The sequence below is a fragment of the Meles meles genome, chromosome 8, assembly GCF_922984935.1.
Source record: "Meles meles chromosome 8, mMelMel3.1 paternal haplotype, whole genome shotgun sequence".
Lineage (NCBI taxonomy): Eukaryota > Metazoa > Chordata > Mammalia > Carnivora > Mustelidae > Meles > Meles meles.
This window is the reverse complement of record NC_060073.1, coordinates 114,288,691-114,307,985: the sequence shown is the minus strand read 5'-3', so window position 1 is coordinate 114,307,985 and position 19,295 is coordinate 114,288,691. Positions and strand designations below refer to the sequence as shown.

At 38.6% G+C, this 19,295-nt stretch overlaps 2 protein-coding genes across 2 annotated transcripts in view; one reads left to right on the top strand and one right to left on the bottom strand.

Annotated features, from left to right (window-relative positions):
- C8H11orf65 (chromosome 8 C11orf65 homolog) overlaps window positions 1-19,295 on the bottom strand; it is a 71,240-nt gene that overhangs the window by 31,197 nt on the left and 20,748 nt on the right. Inside the window, exon 4 of the mRNA XM_046017378.1 lies at window positions 7,787-7,879. Coding sequence (XP_045873334.1) covers window positions 7,787-7,879 — 93 coding nt within the window. The remainder of the gene's footprint in view (window positions 1-7,786; window positions 7,880-19,295) is intronic.
- LOC123949764 (40S ribosomal protein S15a-like) lies at window positions 2,274-2,741 on the top strand. The gene has a single exon (XM_046017380.1). The coding sequence runs from the start codon at window positions 2,299-2,301 to the stop codon at window positions 2,689-2,691; it is 393 nt and encodes a 130-aa protein (XP_045873336.1). The 5' UTR covers window positions 2,274-2,298; the 3' UTR covers window positions 2,692-2,741.

The following is a 19,295-nucleotide window of genomic DNA, read 5'->3' as shown; positions in this document are numbered from 1 at the left end:
AAAAAAAAAGAAGGTAGGACCCTTAGGAGGTGATTATACGGATTAGTGCCCTTCCAAAAGGAGCCCCAGAGAGCTCGCTCATCCCTTCCTCCATGTGAGGACACAGCAAAAAGACAGCTGTTAGGATGCAGGCCCTCACCAGACACCCAGTCTACAGTTTCCTTAGTCTTGGAATACCCAGCCTCTGGAACTGTAAGGAATAAATGTTTATTGCTTATAAGCCACCCAGTTTATAGTGTTTTCATTATAGCAGCCTGAACGGGCTAAGATAGAAAGGAACTGTTCAATAGGAACTCCTGTATTAGGGTTCTCTTACTCAGTATGATACTTTGAGACTCATCCAAACTGCTTTACATATTACTAGTTTGTTCCTTTGGATTACGGGTGGTATTCCATTGTGTGACTCTACCACATTCTCCCAGTGATGAACACTTAAGCTTCCAGTTTTGGACTATTATGAATAAAGCCACTAAGAATAATTTTGGATAAATCTTCTATGGACATATGTTTTCATTTCCCTTGGGTAAATACTCAGGATTTAAACTGCTCGATCATGGGGTAGATGTATGAGTATTTTACATCCCCACCAACAATAAAGGAGAATGCGTTTGTTCTACCTCCAAAAAAAAAAAAAAAAAAAAAAAAAATTCCAATGAATCAATGAAGAAATTCCTGGCAGAAAGAAGCAACTATAGGGGCGCCTGGGTGGCTCAGCGGGTTAAAGCCTCTGCATTCGGCTCAGGTCATGATCCCAGGGTCCTGGGATCGAGCCCCGCATCGGGCTCTCTGCTTGGCTGGGAGCCTGCTTCCTCCTCTCTGTCTCTCTCTGCCTGCCTCTCTGCCTACTTGTAATCTCTATCTGTCAAAAAAATAAACCTTAAAAAAAAAAAAAAAAAGAAGCAACTATAATAATGTTGGGGGATACTACATTAACATGCAAAAGCCAATTGCTCTCTTATATACCAGCAACAAACAACTGGAATTTGAAATTCAAAACACAATGCCACTTATATTAACAACAAAAAATGAAATATGGAGGTATAAATCTAACAAAATATATAAAAATCTTTATGAAGAAAACAACATGGTAATAAAAGAAGATCTATTTTTTTTTAAAGATTTGAGAGAGAGAGAGAGAGAACATGTGGTGGGACAGAGGGAGAAGCAGACCCTGTGGAGCATAAAGCTCAACCCCAGGACCCTAGGATCATGACCTGAGTAGAAGGAACATGCTTAACTGACTGAGCCACCCAGGCGCCCATAAAAGAAGACTTACATGAAAGGACAGATATTCAATGTATCTGGATAGAATGATTCAATACTGTCACGGTGCCCACTCTTCTTAATCTATAGATTCAATCCAATCTCAATCAAAATCCCAAGTTATTTGGTAGATATGGACAAACTGATTCTTAATTTTATACAAAAAAGAGACCTAGAATAATGAACCCAATGTTGAATAACCAACATAATATTGCCATTTTCATCTTCAGATTGCTGTTTCCAAGCTGTCTGCTCCTGGACTGTCTGCCTGCCTTTTCTCCAGGAGTAGCAGTGCCTTCTAGGCTCTACCCCAGCCAAGCCTGCTGACCTTTAAAACTCCAGACTTTAAGCCCTGGTGGTTACAGGAACCCACAAAATTCAGTCCCTTTCATTTTCCAAGCCAATAGCTTTGGGGAAACATTTTCCTTGTGTGTTCCCCTGTAAGCTCTTTCCCTTCTCCATGACCATGGCTCACTTCACAGTGCCTGTGAACTATTTTTCCTCTAAACCATGTCTCTGCACTTCCTACCTTCTTCAGTGTGGCTTCTTCTCTTCCTTTAGTTGTGGAATTTGTTATGTTGCTCTTCAGGTCGATTTCTAGGGTATCGAGGACGTTTTGATAGTCATCTACTTGTACTGGTGGGATGAGACAAACCTAGGGTCCTCCTACTCCATTGCCGTCATCCTGCTCTCTCAAAACTCTAAATACAGAGAACCAACTGGTAGCTTCCAGAGGGGAGATGTGTGAAGGGATGAGTGAAATAGATGAAGGGGATTAAGAGGTACAACTTCGTTTTAAAATAAATAAGTCATGGAGATGAAAACTACAGCATAGGGAACATAGTCAGTAACACGGTAATGATATAGTATGGTGACTACACTACACTAATCTTGATGAGCACTGAGTAATATATAAAACTGCGGAATCAGTATGTTGTAAATTTGAAAGTAATGTAACAGAGTATGCTGTATTAATAAATACAATTAAGAGGGAAGAAAGAGGTCCTCTTTCCGCCATCTTTCTTTGCCGCCATAATGGTGCGCATGAATGTCCTGGCAGATGCTCTCAAGAGCATCAACAATGCTGAAAAGAGAGGCAAACGCCAGGTTCTTATTAGGCCGTGCTCCAAAGTCATCGTCCGGTTTCTCCCTGTGATGATGAAGCACGGTTACACTGGCGAATTTGAAATCATTGATGATCACAGAGCTGGGAAGATTGTTGTGAACCTCACAGGCAGGTTGAACAAGTGTGGAGTGATCAGCCCCAGGTTTGATGTACAACTGAAAGATCTAGAAAAATGGCAGAATAACCTGCTCCCGTCCCACCAGTTTGGTTTCATTGTACTGACAACTTCAGCTGGCATCATGGACCATGAAGAAGCAAGACGAAAACACACAGGAGGGAAAATCCTGGGATTCTTTTTCTAGGGATGTAATACATATGTGCAAATAAAATGCCTCAGTGGAAAAAAAAAAAAGGGAAGAAAGAAAGAAAGTGAATAGGCAGAAAATAAGGAGAAACTATAATAGATTCTAAGACATTAGAAAGATCATTAAAGAATTATAAAGAATTCTAACAAATAAACTTGAAAGTTTAAGAGAAATGGGCAACTTCCTAGTAAAGTACACTTATCAAATCTAGAACAAAAATAAATATAAGATAGGAATAGATCTATAACTATAAACTGATTCTGTAATTTAGAATCTTTCCACCAAGTAAACTGGCTTCCCTGGTAAATCCTTCCATTTACAGAAGAAAGAACACACAATACGAGAAGGAACATTTCTCAACCTGTTCTACTATGCCACCTAAATGTGATACCAAAATCTGACAGAAACAATATGAGAAAGTAAATTACATGGTCTGCCTGAATGTAGGTACAAAAATTTAAGCAAAGTGCTAGCAAACTAAGTTCAATGATATTTGAAAAGGATAAGACATTTTGACCAAAATGTGTATTTTCCAGAAATGCTAAATAGTTTAACATTCAAGTACAATAATAATATCTCAATAAGAGCAGAGAAATGTCATAAAATTTAACATCCATTTTTTTGGATTGGGGGAAAGACTTGTTTTTGCTCAAAGAGAGAAGCGAACTTTCTAATAAAAGTTTTCTACACAAAAACCTATAGCATACCGTATACTTGATGGATTATTGAGCCCTCTCCTTTTGAAATCATGAATGGCAGTGGTTACCACTTGTATTCACCAATTTACTGAAGGCTCTAGTTAATGCGGAAGTATGAGAAAAAGAAATAAATTGTATATTTGGAAAGGGAAAATTAAACTCATTATTTGAATTTGGGATGCTTATTCGTGTAGAAAATCCAAAAGAATCTATGCACTAATTATTGGAATTAATAAATGAGGGAGCAAAGTTGCTGAACAAAGCTAAGAAACAAAAATTACTTGTCTTCCTATGTATTTGCAACAAAAATCAGTAAAAATTTTTGTTTTAAAGATTTATTTATTTTAGCGAGAGAATGTTCATGAGTGGGAGGAGGGACAGAGAGAAAGAACCTTCAAGCAGACTCTCCACAGATTATGGAGCCCGACGATGAAGCGGAGCTCAACCCCATTAACCATTAGAACATGACCTGAGCCGAAATCAAGAGTGGGATGCTCAAGCAACGGAGCCACTCAGGTGCCCCAAAGTTAGTAAAAATTTTCCAATTACTATTTAAAAAGAGCTTGAAAAAGCAAGGTCTAAATCTAAGAAAGAATGTGCAAATCCTCTACACAGAAAACTATAAAGTATTGTTGAGAGAAATTACAGAACTAAATAATGTTATGGAATGGGATTTCCAGAAGAAGATACTGAAACAACATTTGGGTGCCACATGTTAATAAGGGATCAACACCTAGAAAAGAAGAGGAAGGATGAGTTTGTGTTACTATGCAGGGCGATCCAAGCCTGGGGCTTCTAGAGTGAATATTGCCAAACTGGACTACCTCAGGTCAGATTTTATGTCCCCTTCCCTACTCTACCCTACACTGCTTGGTTACTGGATATGAACTGCCCTGGAAATACCTGACTGACCATGAGGCAGTTCTCCCCAGATAAGGTAGAAACAAGATGCTCAGAGCTGGGGGCTCTTTGCTGATCACAGTCCCTGGGATTGAACTGGGTACTAACTCTTCCTTGTGAAGAGGAATCTGGGCAGTACATCACCATGTTTCCTATAAATGTTCATGGACTGGAGCTCTCAAAAGAGTTGAGAAGTCCATTTTCCTCAAACTGATATAAATATTCAATACAATCCCAATTAAAATTCCAAAATTTTTAAAAAATATTTTTAAAAATTTTGTTAGGGGCACCCGGGTGGCTCAGTCAGTCAGGCATCTGACTCTCAGTTTTGGCTCTGGTCATGATCTCAAGGTTGTGAGACTGCACCCCACATCAGGCTCCACAATGGGCATGAAGTCTGCTTAAGCTTTTTTCTCTCTCCCTCTGCCCCTCTCCTGCCACTCCTTCTCTCTAAAAAATAAAATAAAATTGTGTCAAATACACACAACACAAATTTACCATTAGTGCATCTGATACATTCACAACATTGTTTAGCCACTGTCTATTTCCAGAATATTTTTTTTTTACTCCAAAGGAAACCCCATACCCACATACCCATTAAGCAGTCACTCCCCATTTCCCCATTCTCTCCCTCTCCAGCCAGCACCTGACAATCACTAATTTATTTTTTAATATACTCTCTACTTATTCAGACACCCTGTATGTTCATCCTCAGTCTTGTCCTTCCCAGGCTCTGGGTCTGCCTGTTCTTGACCTGTCTGGCACCCCCTGCGTCTTGTCTGTGGGCGGGGAGCTGGCCCAGCCCTGGGGGTGCCTGGCAGCAGTGAGGAGAAACAAAGGCAAGCCTCTGTGCAGATCCCTACAGCAACTGCCAGAGAGGTTAAAGTCCACAACAACAAATTTTGAGAATAAGATCTCTAGTTGACCCCTTGGCCCCAGAAAGCCACACCAAGAATGTGAATGTTTGTCTCCATAGCTACCAACAAGCTGAGGCCTGAGGCAGGCTGGGTGGGTGAACACAAACCCGACAACGCTTCCTCATGAATTTAGCAGCCTTTTTCTTCATGAAGCGTTCTCCTAGCTGCCCTATGTTTCCTTTACTGGATTCCAGAATTCCAATAAAGGTGATTCTAACAGTTACTCTAAGAGCTCCCTAGTCCACTATTTTCCCGACGGTGGAGGATTTTATGTGTGTAAACTGACAATTCTAAAATTTACATGGAAATACAAAGCACCTAACAATAGCTTGGAAGTGTCCTTTTGAAGAATTACAAAATGGGAGTACTCTTCTACCATAAAAACGCTTGTTTTAAACCTATACTAATACAAACCTACAATAATTATGACAAGGGTGGAACATAGACGATGGAAGAGAATAGAAAATGCATAAAGAGACCCATGCAAAAACGGTTACTGGATTTATGATAGAAGTGACATGGAGAGCAGTAGAGAAAGGACTATGTTTTTAAAAAATAGTGTTTCTGGGGTGCCTGGGTGGCTCAGTGGGTTAAGCCTCTGCCTTCGGCTCAGGTCATGATCTCAGGGTCCTGGGATGGAGCCCCGCATCGGGCTCTCTGCTCAGCGGGGAGCCTGCTTCCCCCTCTCTCTCTGTGCTTCCCTCTCTACCTATTTGTGATCTCCATCTGTCAAATAAATAAATAAAATCTTTAAAAAAAAAAACAGTGTTTCATCATTTGGATATCTATAGGGAAGAATATGAAAGTGATTTCTACCTCACACCGTACACAAAATATCAACCCCACATGTATTGCTGATCTAAATATGAAAAGGCAAATCGGTAAAGTTTATATATAATATAGGAAAATACTTTTAGGACTTCAGGATTAGTGCAGTTTATAAAAAGCACCAGCCATATACAAAAAGGTTGATAATTTAAACTACTTTAAAATTAAGAACGCTGTTCACCAAAACGCTGTTCACCAAAACACTGTTCACCACAACAATGAAGTCTTGTTTCAAAATATTAACCTAGGGATTGGGGAAAGAGGGTGGACATGTAGATGAGGCAGGACTGGCTATAAATTGGTAATTGTTGAAGTTAGGGGACGGGCACATGTGGTTTATTACTTCACTCTTTGTACTTCTGTATATGTTTGATAATTGTCATGATTAAAAAAAAAAAGGTGGGAAGAACGTAAAAGTTACAAGTCAAATCACAGAACGAAAAATGACATGTGCAGCACAGAAAACCAACAAAGGGTTTGTATGAAGAACACATAAAGAACTGCTTAAAGGTCGGAAGAGTAAGAGTAAGAGACAATATACACATAAAAGACATGAAAAAAAATTGTCAGGAGCTCAGCGGACCTGGGAGAATGGTTGTTGAGGTGTCAGGTGTCAGAAGAGCCAATGAGGGAAACAAGAAGAAAGGGAAAGAAAACTTTTAATCACTCACTGTAGTGGTAATACGTAAGAGTTGGAGCCTGAACAGTGGAGGAGGCAACGAATCCCCCTGGTCCATCCCAGACCTCCCGCCCTGCAGTACTGACAGTGAGGCTGAGCAGCACAGACATGGGGGTCCTCTCACTGCTGAGGGAGTCCTGACTTCCAACAGGCCCCAGCACCTGTATGGACCCTGAGGTGTGAATGGGTGGGGAGGGGAGTAGGAAGGAGAGTGTGCGTGGACTCACTCAGAGTGGGACTGCACAGGAGCCTGACGACTTCAGCCCAAAGCCTCAGATAGAGAACTAAGAAGGCAGGTGCTGGGAGACATATTTAAATATGTCTAAAGGGAGGACTGTTCTTAAAAAGCTGATAATATTTAAAAAAAAAAAAAGCTGATAATATTAAGCATTGGTAAGGATGCAGAGCACCAAGAATTCCAAAAGACTGATGATGGTTAATACAAATTGTACAGTCACTTTGGAAAATAATTTGAAATTCCATTTCTGGGTGGAGCAGAAATCCATGCACACGTGCACAGGATAGATGAATAATATTCCCAAAAGCAGACTTTGTAGCAGACTCAAACTGGAAAAACAATACAAATGTCAACCAACTGTAGAATGAATAAACAGTAGTATAGTCATAAAATTAAATAACCATCATTATTTTTTAGAAAATGAATAGAATTCAGCTACACAAACGCAAGGTTGAATGATAAAATAGCGAAGCACGCCAGAGGATTCCATTTACACAAGGTTCAAAAATAGAGAAGACTGGAAAAAAAGAACAACAAAGCTTCAATTCAACCTGGTGGTTGCCTTCTGGGAGCAGGGAGTTGGCCGCAATGAGCAGAGGTGTGCAGAGTGCCACATGCCAGGGGTCTGACGTCTGAGACTCTCATCTGGGTGATCGCTACACAGGGGACTCTGATGACCCACCGAGCTGCACATTTGTGTTTTATGAACTTTTCCATGTGTGGGTCACACTTAACAAAAAGTTTTTTAAAAAGAAACACAAACACATTTATAGAGCACTCACACATTTTGAAGGGAAAACACAGATGCCGTATGAATAAACACTGTCCTCACCTCTTTAGGATCAATATATTTCACTATCTGACGTGGCTCCCCTTGTCTTCTGATATCGATCAGTCCTTTATAGTGTTGGAATACAGCGACATTCTAAAGGTTCAAGCACATAAGATTCTATTGTCAAAATTGGATTTTCTACCTCTAATTAAAGCTTTGTGCCTAACTAGGGCAAAATGAGTGAAAACCATAAAAATAGACTTTATGCATATAAACTGGATTTTAGAAATCTTATCCACTCAGGGTTTGCTTTGGCAAGCTAGGCAATACCGGTTTTATTCTCACAAAGAGGTTTACTCTTAACTGTGGAACTACATTAGCAACTATAAATCAAATACGCAGAATGTTGGTGGAGTCACTTCTATGCAGCCAGAGTGAACCGGGAGAAAGACAAAACAGCCCGCTGGTTAAGAACACGGAGTCCAGCACAGTAGTATCTGGGTTCCCATTAACCATGTGACCGTGGACAAGCTGCTTAGCTTGTCCACTCAGTTTCTCAGCTGAACAACCGGAATGACAGTGGGTATCTCATACAGCTATGGTGAAGAATTGATGAGTTAATATTTGTAAAGCTCCTAGAACAACTTCTGGCACAAGAAAGCACTAAATAATTATTATCTTACTATCATTACAGAAACCTCATTCCTGTAGTAATGCCACTGACTTACAAACCCGATCTACTATTCACGTTAGCACAATATTTAGGCAGACTACTCCAAACAATTCTTCTATCTCAGAAAACTATTTCTTTGGTAACACTCTTCTTATGTCCTATGCCCCCCCAAGCCCTCAGTAACTCTTGGTAAACGTCGCCCTGCCCCACTATGCTTATGTCAACTCAGATGAATTCTGAGAGAAGTAACCCACAACACCAGTATGAAAATGTGAAGCCCCACAGCAACTGCCTGTGGAAATGGTGCAGCTCACATCAAAACATAACTACCCACAAGGAAGACATCCGCCATGCCCATCTGCCTGTTTGGCTGGCAGGGAAGGAAAAGAACCTGTATGCTGGTAAACAAAGAAGCTGGGTTGGACAACAGTGAAAGTGGGTCCAACGTGTTCTACAAGCTGTAAAGTGCCATTTTTTTTGTTCAAATGATTTTAATTATTGGAATGCACAATTTTTTAATATGCAAATAAAAGTTTTAAAACCTGGGGGAAAAAACCCAGTAGAATAGATCAATGAAATCAGAAGCTGGTTCTTTGAAAAGAGCAACAAAATTGATAAACCTTTAGCCAGACTCATAAAAAAGAAAGAAAAAGAGAGAAAAAAAGGAAAGAAGAAGGAAGGGAAGAAAGGAAGGAAAGAAAGGAAGGAAGGAAGGAAGAAATAAGGAGAGAGAGAGAGAAGACTCAAAATCAGAAATGAAAGAGGAGAAATAACAGCTTACACCACAGAAATACAAAGGATTATAAGAGAATATTATGAAAAACTATATGCCAACAAACTGGACAACCTAGAAGAAATGAAGAAATTCTTAGAAACATATATGCTCCCAAAATTGAAACAAGAAGAAAGAAAAAATGTGAACAGACTGATAACCAGCAAAGAAATTGAATCAGTAATCAAAAACTCCCCCCCCCCCCAAAAAATTCCAGGGGCAAACGGCTTCACGGGCAAATTCTACCAAATATTTAAAGAAGAGTTAATACCTATTTTTCTTAAACTATTCCAAAAATGAAGAGGAAAGAAAACTTCCAAATTCATTCTATGAGGCCAGCATTACCTTGATATCAAGACCAGACAGATATTGCTGAAAAAGAGAACTATAGGCTAATATCTCTGATGAACACAGATGCAAATACCCTCAACAAAATATTAGCAAACTGAGTCCAAGTATAAATTAAAAAAATACAATGATTAAGTGGGATTTATTCCTCGGTTGCAAAGGTGATTCAACATTCAAAAATCAATGTGAAACATCACATCAACAAGAGAGAGGATAAAAACCATATGATCATTTCAGGGGCACCTCAATAGCTCAGTTGGTTAAGCATTCCTTGATTTCAGCTCAGGTCCTTGATCTCATGAGATCAAGCCCTATGTTGGGCTCCATGCTGAGCATGGAGCCTGCTTAAGATTCTCTCTTTCCCTCTCCCTCTAGCCCTCCCTTTTCTCTTTAAAAAAAAAAAAAGAAGAAGAAGAAGAAAGAAAGAAAAGAGGCCTCAGAGAGATGCTTGACCCCTCCTATTACATGAGGACATGGCAAGAAGACAACTGTTCACCTGTGAACTAGAAAGCGGATCCTTACCAGACACCAAATCTGCTGGTGCCATGATTTGAGCCTTTCCAGAATCCAGAGCTGTAAGAAATAGATTTCTCTTATTTATAATCTACCCAGTCTATTGTAGTTTGTGATAACTGCCCAAATGGATTAACACAGCTACCAAAGATGTGAATAAAATGATTAACTAGTTTGACCTAAATATGTCAGTATACATTTTTTTCTCACGTTCACATGGAACATTTCCAAAAATAGACTTTTTCTAGGCCAGGCAAGTTTCAACAAATTTCAAGTTATTGAAATCATATAAATAATGACTTTGATGGAATTAAATCTGAAAACCAATAACAGAACAGTAATTAGAAAACTCCTAAATATTTGGTAATTAAGCAACATACTTTTCAAAAGAATCATTTATTTATCTGAGAGAGAAAGCACAAGCAAGGGGAGAGGGAGAGAGAGAAGCAGACTCCCCACCCAGCGAGGAGCCCAATGTGGGGCTCTATCCCAGGACCTTTAGATCATGACTTGAGCCAAAGGCAGTGACTTAACCCACTGAGCCACCCAGGAACCCATAAACAACACACTTCTAAATAACTCACAGGTCAGGATGCCTGGCTGGCTCATTTGGTAGAGCATGCACTCTTGATGTTGGGGTTGTGAGTTTGAGCCCCTTGTTGGGTAGAAGGATTACTTAAATATAAAATCCTTTAAATCAATCAATCAATCATGGATCAAAAAAATCACAATGGAAATTATAAAATATTTTAAACTGAAATGTAATAAATATATGACATCAAAACCTGTGGGATATATCTAAGGGAATGCTCAGGGAGAACTTAATAGCTTTAAATACATATATTATTAAAAAATTAATGGGGGCACCTGGGTGGCTCAGTGGGTTAAGCCTCTGCCTTCGGCTCAGGTCATGATCTCAGGGTCCTGGAATTGAGCCCCGCATCAGGCTCTCTGCTCAGCAGGGAGTCTGCTTCCCTCTCTCTCTGCCTGCCTCTCTGCCTTCTTGAGATCTCTGTGAAATAAATAAATAAATAATCTTAAAAAAAGAATACATGTGTAAAATCTAAGATATAATGTTCCCTCTCAAGAAGTGTGAAACAGAACAGCAAATCAAACTCCCTCAAAAAATGAAGGAAAACACAATAAAGATCATCAGTTAATGAATGTAAAGTTAAAACAGAGAGAGCCAACAAAGCCAAAACCAGATTTTTTTTCTTTTATTAAAGATTAAGACAGATAGAGAAAAATAAGGAGAAAACACATATGAGCAATATCACCCCAGATCTTATAGACATTAAAAGTATAGTGAGAGGAGACTGTAAACAATTTTAGGCAAATAAATTTGACAATTTTAAGAAAATGGACAGATTCCTTGAAAAGAAACATCAAAATGGTCATAAGAAGAAATACAGTTTTGAATAGTCCTGTATTATTAAAGAAATGCAATCCCTAATTAGAAATCTTTCATAAAGAAAACTCCTACACACAATATCTTGCCAACATGTTCTCCTCTTTATAGAAGAAATAGCATTAATCACACAAATTCTTTCAGATAATATAACAGAAGTATTTCCCAACTCTCTTTATTAGGCCAGTATAATCTTGATATCAACAGCTGGGAAGGATATGACAAAAAAGAAAAATTACATTCATGAGAAAATATGCAAAAATCCTAAATGAAAGTTGATAAAAGAAATTTTCTATTTTTAATGCCTATAGGTCCTGTTCCTGGACTCCATGGGAGGCTACACCTTAACATTTACCAAGGTGAAAGTAACTAGGCAAAACTTCAAAGCATGGATTCTATTTCTTCCCTGAGTACACACTGTATATCTGTTTTGTTAAAGAAAATAACCAGAAAGGAACATTCTTAATATAAAAGAGAAAGAAGAAACTTCCCTGATTCCTCTAAAACTGAAGTCTAAGCCCTGCATATACTAGAAACTTAAGGTCTGCAACTTCCTAAAATGTTCTTTGTCTAATAATTTGTAACTCTTTATGTATAAAATGAATATAACCTTACACCAAATGTTCTCCCTTATCAAAGCACTCTCTTCTTTGTGAAGATTATATCCAGGACAGCTATTCTAACTTGGGCTTGAAAGAAACTCTTTTTTTTCCTAGAAATTCTAACAGGTTTGTTCATTTGTGTCAATAACGTTTATCAGATCAAATCCAGGATATATCAAAAGGGTAATAAAACATCAGTGAAGTAGAATTTTTTCCAGGAATGCAAGGCTGGTTTAACATTTGAATATCAGTCAATGAAATTAACCACATAAAAAGAATGAAGAAAACAGACCAAATGATCATACAGTAAACACAGCAAAAGAATTTGATAAAATTCAACACCCAGAGTTTTCATAAAAACAAGAATAAAAAGCAAACTAGGAATAAAGTTAAATTCCCCCAAAGTGATGGTAAGTTTTTACAAAAAAACTACAAGTAACATTTTAACTAATGGTGGAATATTACATGCCTTCTGTGTTCAACAAAAGGGCAAGAATGTCCATAATTACTGCCTCTATTCCATCTTGCACTGGGAGGTCTAATCAGTGCAATAAAGAAATAAAAGGTATAAAGTTTGCAAAGAAAAAAGTAGAAGTTATCATCCAAGAATGACATACTTAAGTGGAAAATCCAAAGGAATCTATTAAAAAGTAATTAGAAATAAGTGCATATTAGATCAGCACATAAAAATAAACTACATTTCTATAAACTAGAAATGAACAATCAGACAATAGAATTTAAAAATAATACCACTTACAGTGGTGTCAAGAACTGTCAAATACCCAGAAGTAAAATGAAAGATGTTTAAGACTTCTACACTGCGAACTACAAAACATTCTGGAGAAAAAAAATTTTTTTAAGATTTTTATTTATTTGTCAGAGAGAGAGAGAAAGAGCAGCATGCAGAGGGAGAAGCAGATTCCCCGCTGAGCAGGGAGCCCAATGGAGGACTTGATCTCATGACTCCTGGATCATGACCTGAGCAGAAAGCAGACACTTAACCAACTAAGCCACCCAGGCATCCCTGGGAGAAAAATTTTTAAAGATCTAATAAATAAAGATATGCACCATGTTCATGAAAACTCAGTGTAGAAAAATTCAGTTTTCTCCCAAACTGACCTACTGATTCAATTCAATTCCAATTATACAATCTCCATAATAATTTTTTTAAAATTAATGAATTGATTCTACAATTTACATGGAAATGCTAAAGCCTTAGAATAGCTATGACAATCATGAAGAACATCAAAGTTGGAGGACTATACTGCCATATACCTGTACTTCTGATAAAGCTACAGTTACTAAGACAGTATGGTATTGACTCAAAGACAAATAGACCAACACAACTGAATAGAGACTATAGAAACACTTCACATATATGATTACATGATTTTAAAAAAGGCACCACTGTGATTTATTATGGAAAGGATGGCATTTTCAGCAAAGGTACTTAATCATTTGGTTATCCATAAAGACAAAAATTAACTTTGTCCATACCTCTCATCATACACAAACATTAATTTGAGATGAATATTGGATCTCAATCTACAACTAAAGCAACTAAGCCTCTAGAAAAAAAAAAAAAACAAAACAGAAGGCTATCTTCTGGCTTCAGGTTACATAAACATTCCCCTCAGATTTATTTCAAATATTTGACATGTAATACTGTGCTGGGTGAGTCGGGTGTCCACCTTGGGATCTCATTCCCCACTGGGGAAAGGAAAGGCCCAGTGGGCTCCTTAGGGCTGCCTTGTGCCAAGTGATGTGATCAAAGTGAAAACCCTCCTCTTATCCTTCTAATGTGGTCCTTGTCTCTCTGGTCCTTGTCTCTGGGATTTTCATATGAGTGCTTTCTATGGATAGTGGCTAGTTGGTCTTCTTATGAGGCAACTGAAATTGAGAATGTCACCTTTTTAGGCAAACATTTCTTTCTTTTTTTTTTTTTTTAAGATTTATTTACTTATTTTAGAGAGAGAAGAACAGCACAAAGAGGGGAGGGCAGAGGGAGAGAGCACATCTCAAGCAGACTCCACTTTGAGTGTGGAGCCCAACATGAGGCTGGTTTTCACTACACGGAAATCATGACCTAAGCTGAAATCAAGAATTGGACACTTAACTGAGAGCCACCCAGGTGCCCCTAGGCAATATTTCTTAAACAGGTCTCAGAAAACACTAACCATAAAGAACAAGCGATAAATCGGATTTAAGGAAACTCAAGTCTTCTCATTATCAAAAAACACCTTTAAGAATGAAATGAGGCCAGTCTGAAGAAAATATCTACAACACACATATTCAATAAAGGACTTCTGTTCAGGATATCTGAGACACTCCTCCAAGTGAATATTGGCAGTGTAATAGTAGATGTGATGGGATTTGTGGATTTGAAGATTGGAAGGATAGGTTAAAAAGAGGGGGGTAGGGATATTTATATCCTCATCATATATACTAAGAAGTCACATAATGTTATGTTAGCATGATGAACAAGAAACAAAGCCTTAAATATCCTTAAAAGAAAGAAGGTAACAACAACAAAAACAAGAAAGAAAGAAGGTAACAAATAGAGGAACTAAAAAAATAATCCCACATGATACTGTGTAAGGGATAAGCAAGATAAGCTCTCAATTTTCTTTGCAGAAAGTCAACAGGTCACTTCTAAAGTTGGTAAATGAAAGATAATTATCCAAGCATATTATGCAGAGACACAGAAATTACTACTGAAGATCTAAAACAAAAAATGGTTAAATGGTTGCCGTTAGGATATGAGGGTAGAGAAGAGTAGGAGGGGCTAACAGAAGTGCTTTTATTTGTAAGTTCTTCTATACTATTTTACTTAAAAATACATTATTTTGATCTAAATATTCAAATGTGAGAAAATACCTTCATTTACATTAGTTTGACTTTGCAGATTATCCATTTATAGGGCCATGTAATATGTTAAAATGATGCATCCTTATTTAGAAGTCATCCCCTAAACCACCTGAAACAGAATGTTTCTAGACTTAAGATAAAATGTGTTCTCTTTGAATCTCAGAACTATTTTAATTATCCTTATATTTGAACCATGGCTTTCCTGGTTAGCTTTTCAGATTCTAACCACTTTTCAAACGTAACTGTGCAGTCATACCTTCTGTTGCAGGAGGTACCATTTTATCTCCAAATATACCCACTTAGAGCCATTCAACATACTGATCTTATCTAAACTGATCACCATTTTTATTTCCTTCATTTTTTCCTTTCTCATTATCTCTCTTTTTTTTTTTTTACATCATTTATTTCTCTTAAATATCAACTGATCCTTGCTTGTGCATTAATACATAAGAATGAAGGTCTGGGGGCACCTGGGTGGCTCAGTGGGTTAAGCCTCTGCCTTCCGCTCAGGTCATGATCCCAGGGTACTGGGATCCAGCCTGCATCGGGCTCTCTGCTCAGCGGGAGCCTGCTTCCTCCTCTCTGCCTGCCTGTGATTTCTGTCAAATAAATAAATAAAATCTTTAAAAAAAAAAAAATGAAGGTCTGTGTCAATTTTTCAGGGAACTAGTTGGAGTATCCTGGGATTTTTTGTAAGTCTCCTATTTCGTCATTGTTCTCACACATGAATGGGAAGATGGTCTGGGAGCTTTGTAATGTGTGTGGAATTAGATAATCAAGAGACTTTTGGCGGGGATATGGTTAGGTAGCCAGCAATCAAGCAGGGTGTCTTTCAAATACTAAAATTAAGAGACTTTTACTGTTGAGCACCAAATCTGCAAAAGAATTAGCGTTTCCAAATAGTTCATTTAATTTTTTAAAAAAGAGAGAAGTCATCAGGGTTTTTCCCCCTTAGAGTACATATCCATCTATGAGCAAATTTTTGATCTATGGTAAAAATCCATCTACCTGTCGCTTTGGGACTTTAAGTGATAGGGCAGACAACTGTCACAGCTTTCCTACATATACTTAACCCCACTGACTATGGTCATTCTCCTTCCAGTTCTTTCAAATTGCTAACTCCAACTGGATAGGCTTTCTAGAGTCCCAGTGACAAACCAGCTCTCTCACTGGAGCCCCTCTGAAGTGTGGCGAGGCAAGTCTTCTACACAGTTTTATCCAACAGGATGTAACTATCTATTTTTGGTTTTCCAAAAATGAGATAAAATTAATCTGCTCATGAAGTCCCTTCTCTCTGGTATGGGTTAACTTTCTGTGTATTGTCATTTTAATAGGGTTCTGCAGGGATAAAAAGTAAAGATGTGTGCTCAGTCCACCATGCTGTTAAAATACACATATACACACGCTTGTCTGTTTACATACAGGGCTTCTCTACTAAAACTCCTTAAGGAGTTTTTGTAGGTATTGTAAAGTTCTTGTATTGTAGGTATTGTAAAGTTTTTGTAGGTATTGTAAAGTTCTTCTCTAGGAATATAAAAGGTATACTAAGTAATGTTGGTTGGATTTGGATGTGGGATAAAGGAAGTTACAAATAACAGAAAAGCTTAAGCCGAGCTAACAAGTAGACTAATAGAAACCATCAAAGGGATAGATTTTGAAAGCAAATTATTTTAGTATTAGAAATCAATACTTATGGGGGAGGAGTCAAGATGGCAGAGAAGCAGCAGGCTGAGACTACATCAGGTAGCAGGAGATCAGCTAGATAGCTTATCTAAACATTGTAAGCACCTACAAATCCAATGGGAGATCGAAGAGAAGAAGAACAGCAATTCTAAAAACAGAAAATCAACCACTTTCTGAAAGGTAGGACTGGTGGAGAAGTGAATCCAAAACTACGGGAAGATAGACTGCGGGGGGAGGGGCCGGCTCCTGGCAAGTGGCCGAGCAACGGAGCACAAAATCAGGACTTTTAAAAGTCTGTTCCACTGAGGGACATTGCTCCAGAGGCCAAACCGGGGTGAAGCCCATGTGGGGTCAGTGTGGCCCCAGGTCCCGCAGGGTCACAAAACGATCAGGGGTGTTGGAGTGTCGCAGAGCTCGCAGGTATTAGAACGGAGAAGCCGGCTACAGAGACAGAGCCGAGGACTGAGCTCTCAGCTCGGGGTTACCTTGAACAGGTCGCAGGCTTGCTGAGCTTGGAGCATGGCCAAAGGCCGGGGATACAGGAGTGATTGGGTGCTGTCCTCTGGGGGCGCACTAAGGAGTGGGGCCCCGGGTTCTCGGCTCCTCCAGGCCGGAGACTAGGAGGCCGACATTTTCATTCCCGTCCTCCGGAACACTACGGAAAGCGTTCAGGGAACAAAAGCTCCCGAAAGCGAACCCAAGCGGATTACTTAGTCCTGCCCCCAGTAAGGGCGGTGCAATTCTGCCTCAGGCAAAGACACTTGAGAGTCACTACAACAGGCCCCTCCCCCAGAAGATCAACAAAAAATCCAGCCAGGACGAAGTTCACCTACCAAGGAAAGCAGGTTCAATACCAAGTACAGCAGCGGAATTCCAGAGGAGGAGAAAGCAAAGCACAGAACTCATGGCTTTCTCCTCATGATTCTTTAGTCTTGTGGTTAATTTAATTTTTTTTTCAATTTTTTTCTTTCTTTTTTCTTCTTCTGCTGAAATTTTTTTAAACTTTTACCCTTTTCTTTTTAAATGTTTTTTAACTAGTTTATCTAATATATATATATTTTCTTTTTTATATTTTTCTTTATTTGTTTTCTTTTTTAATTTTTTTCTTTTTTTTTCTGAACCTCTTTTTATCCCCTTTCTCCCCCCTACCCCCACGATTTGGGGTCTCTTCTGATTTGGTTACAGTGCATTTTTCTGGGGTCTTTGCCACACTTTTAGTATTTTATTTGCTCCTTCATATCCTCTTATCTGGAAAAAATGACAAGGCGGAAAAATTCACCACAAAAAAAAGAACAAGAGGCAGTACCGAAGGCTAGGGACCTAATCAATACAGACATTGGTAATATGTCAGATCTAGAGTTCAGAATGAAAATTCTGAAGGTTCTAGCCAGGCTCGAAAAAGGCATGGGAGATATTAGAGAAACCATCTCTGGAGATATAAAAGCCGTTTCTGGAGAAATAAAAGAACTAAAATCTAACCAAATTGAAATAAAAAAAGCTATTAATGAGGTGCAATCAAAAATGGAGGCTCTCACTGCTAGGATCAATGAGGCAGAAGAAAGAATTAGTGATATAGAAGACCAAATGACAGAGAATAAAGAAGCCGAACAAAAGAGGGACAAACAGCTACTGGACCATGAGGGGAGAATTCGAGAGATAAGTGACACCATAAAACGAAACAACATTAGAATAATTGGGATTCCAGAAGAAGAAGAAACAGAGAGGGGAGCAGAAGGTCTATTGGAGAGAATCATTGGAGAGAATTTCCCTAATATGGCAAAGGGAACAAGCATCAAAATCCAGGAGGTGCAGAGAACCCCCCTCAAAGTCAACAAGAATAGGTCCACACCCCGTCACCTAATAGTAAAATTTACAAGTCTTAGTGACAAAGAGAAAATCCTGAAAGCAGCCCGAGAAAAGAAGTCTGTAACATACAATAGTAAAAATATTAGATTGGCAGCAGACTTATCCACAGAGACCTGGCAGGCCAGAAAGAGCTGGCATGATATATTCAGAGCACTAAACGAGAAAAACATGCAGCCAAGAATACTCTATCCAGCTAGGCTATCATTGAAAATAGAAGGAGAGATAAAAAGCTTCCAGGACAAAAACTGAAGGAATTTGCAAACACCAAACCAGCTCTACAGGAAATATTGAAAGGGGTCTTCTAAGCAAAGAGAGAACCTAAAAGTAGTAGATCAGAAAGGTACAGAGACAATATACAATAACAGTCACCTTACAGACAATATAATGGCACTAAATTCATATCTCTCAATACTTACCCTGAATGTGAATGGCAAAATGCCCCAATCAAAAGACAGGGTATCAGAATGGATAAAAAAACAAAACCCATCTATATGTTGCCTACAAGAAACTCATTTAAGACGCGAAGACACCTCCAGATTTAAAGTGAGGGGGTGGAAAACAATTTACCATGCTAATGGGCATCAGAAGAAAGCTGGGGTGGCAATCCTTATATCAGATCAATTAGATTTTAAGCCAAAGACTATAAAAAGAGATGAGGAAGGACACTATATCCTACTCAAAGGGTCTGTCCAACAAGAAGATCTAACCATTTTAAATATCTATGCCCCTGACGTGGGAGCAGCCAACTATATAAACCAATTAATAACAAAATCAAAGAAACACATCAATAATAATACAATGATAGTAGGGGACTTTAACACTCCCCTCACTGAAAT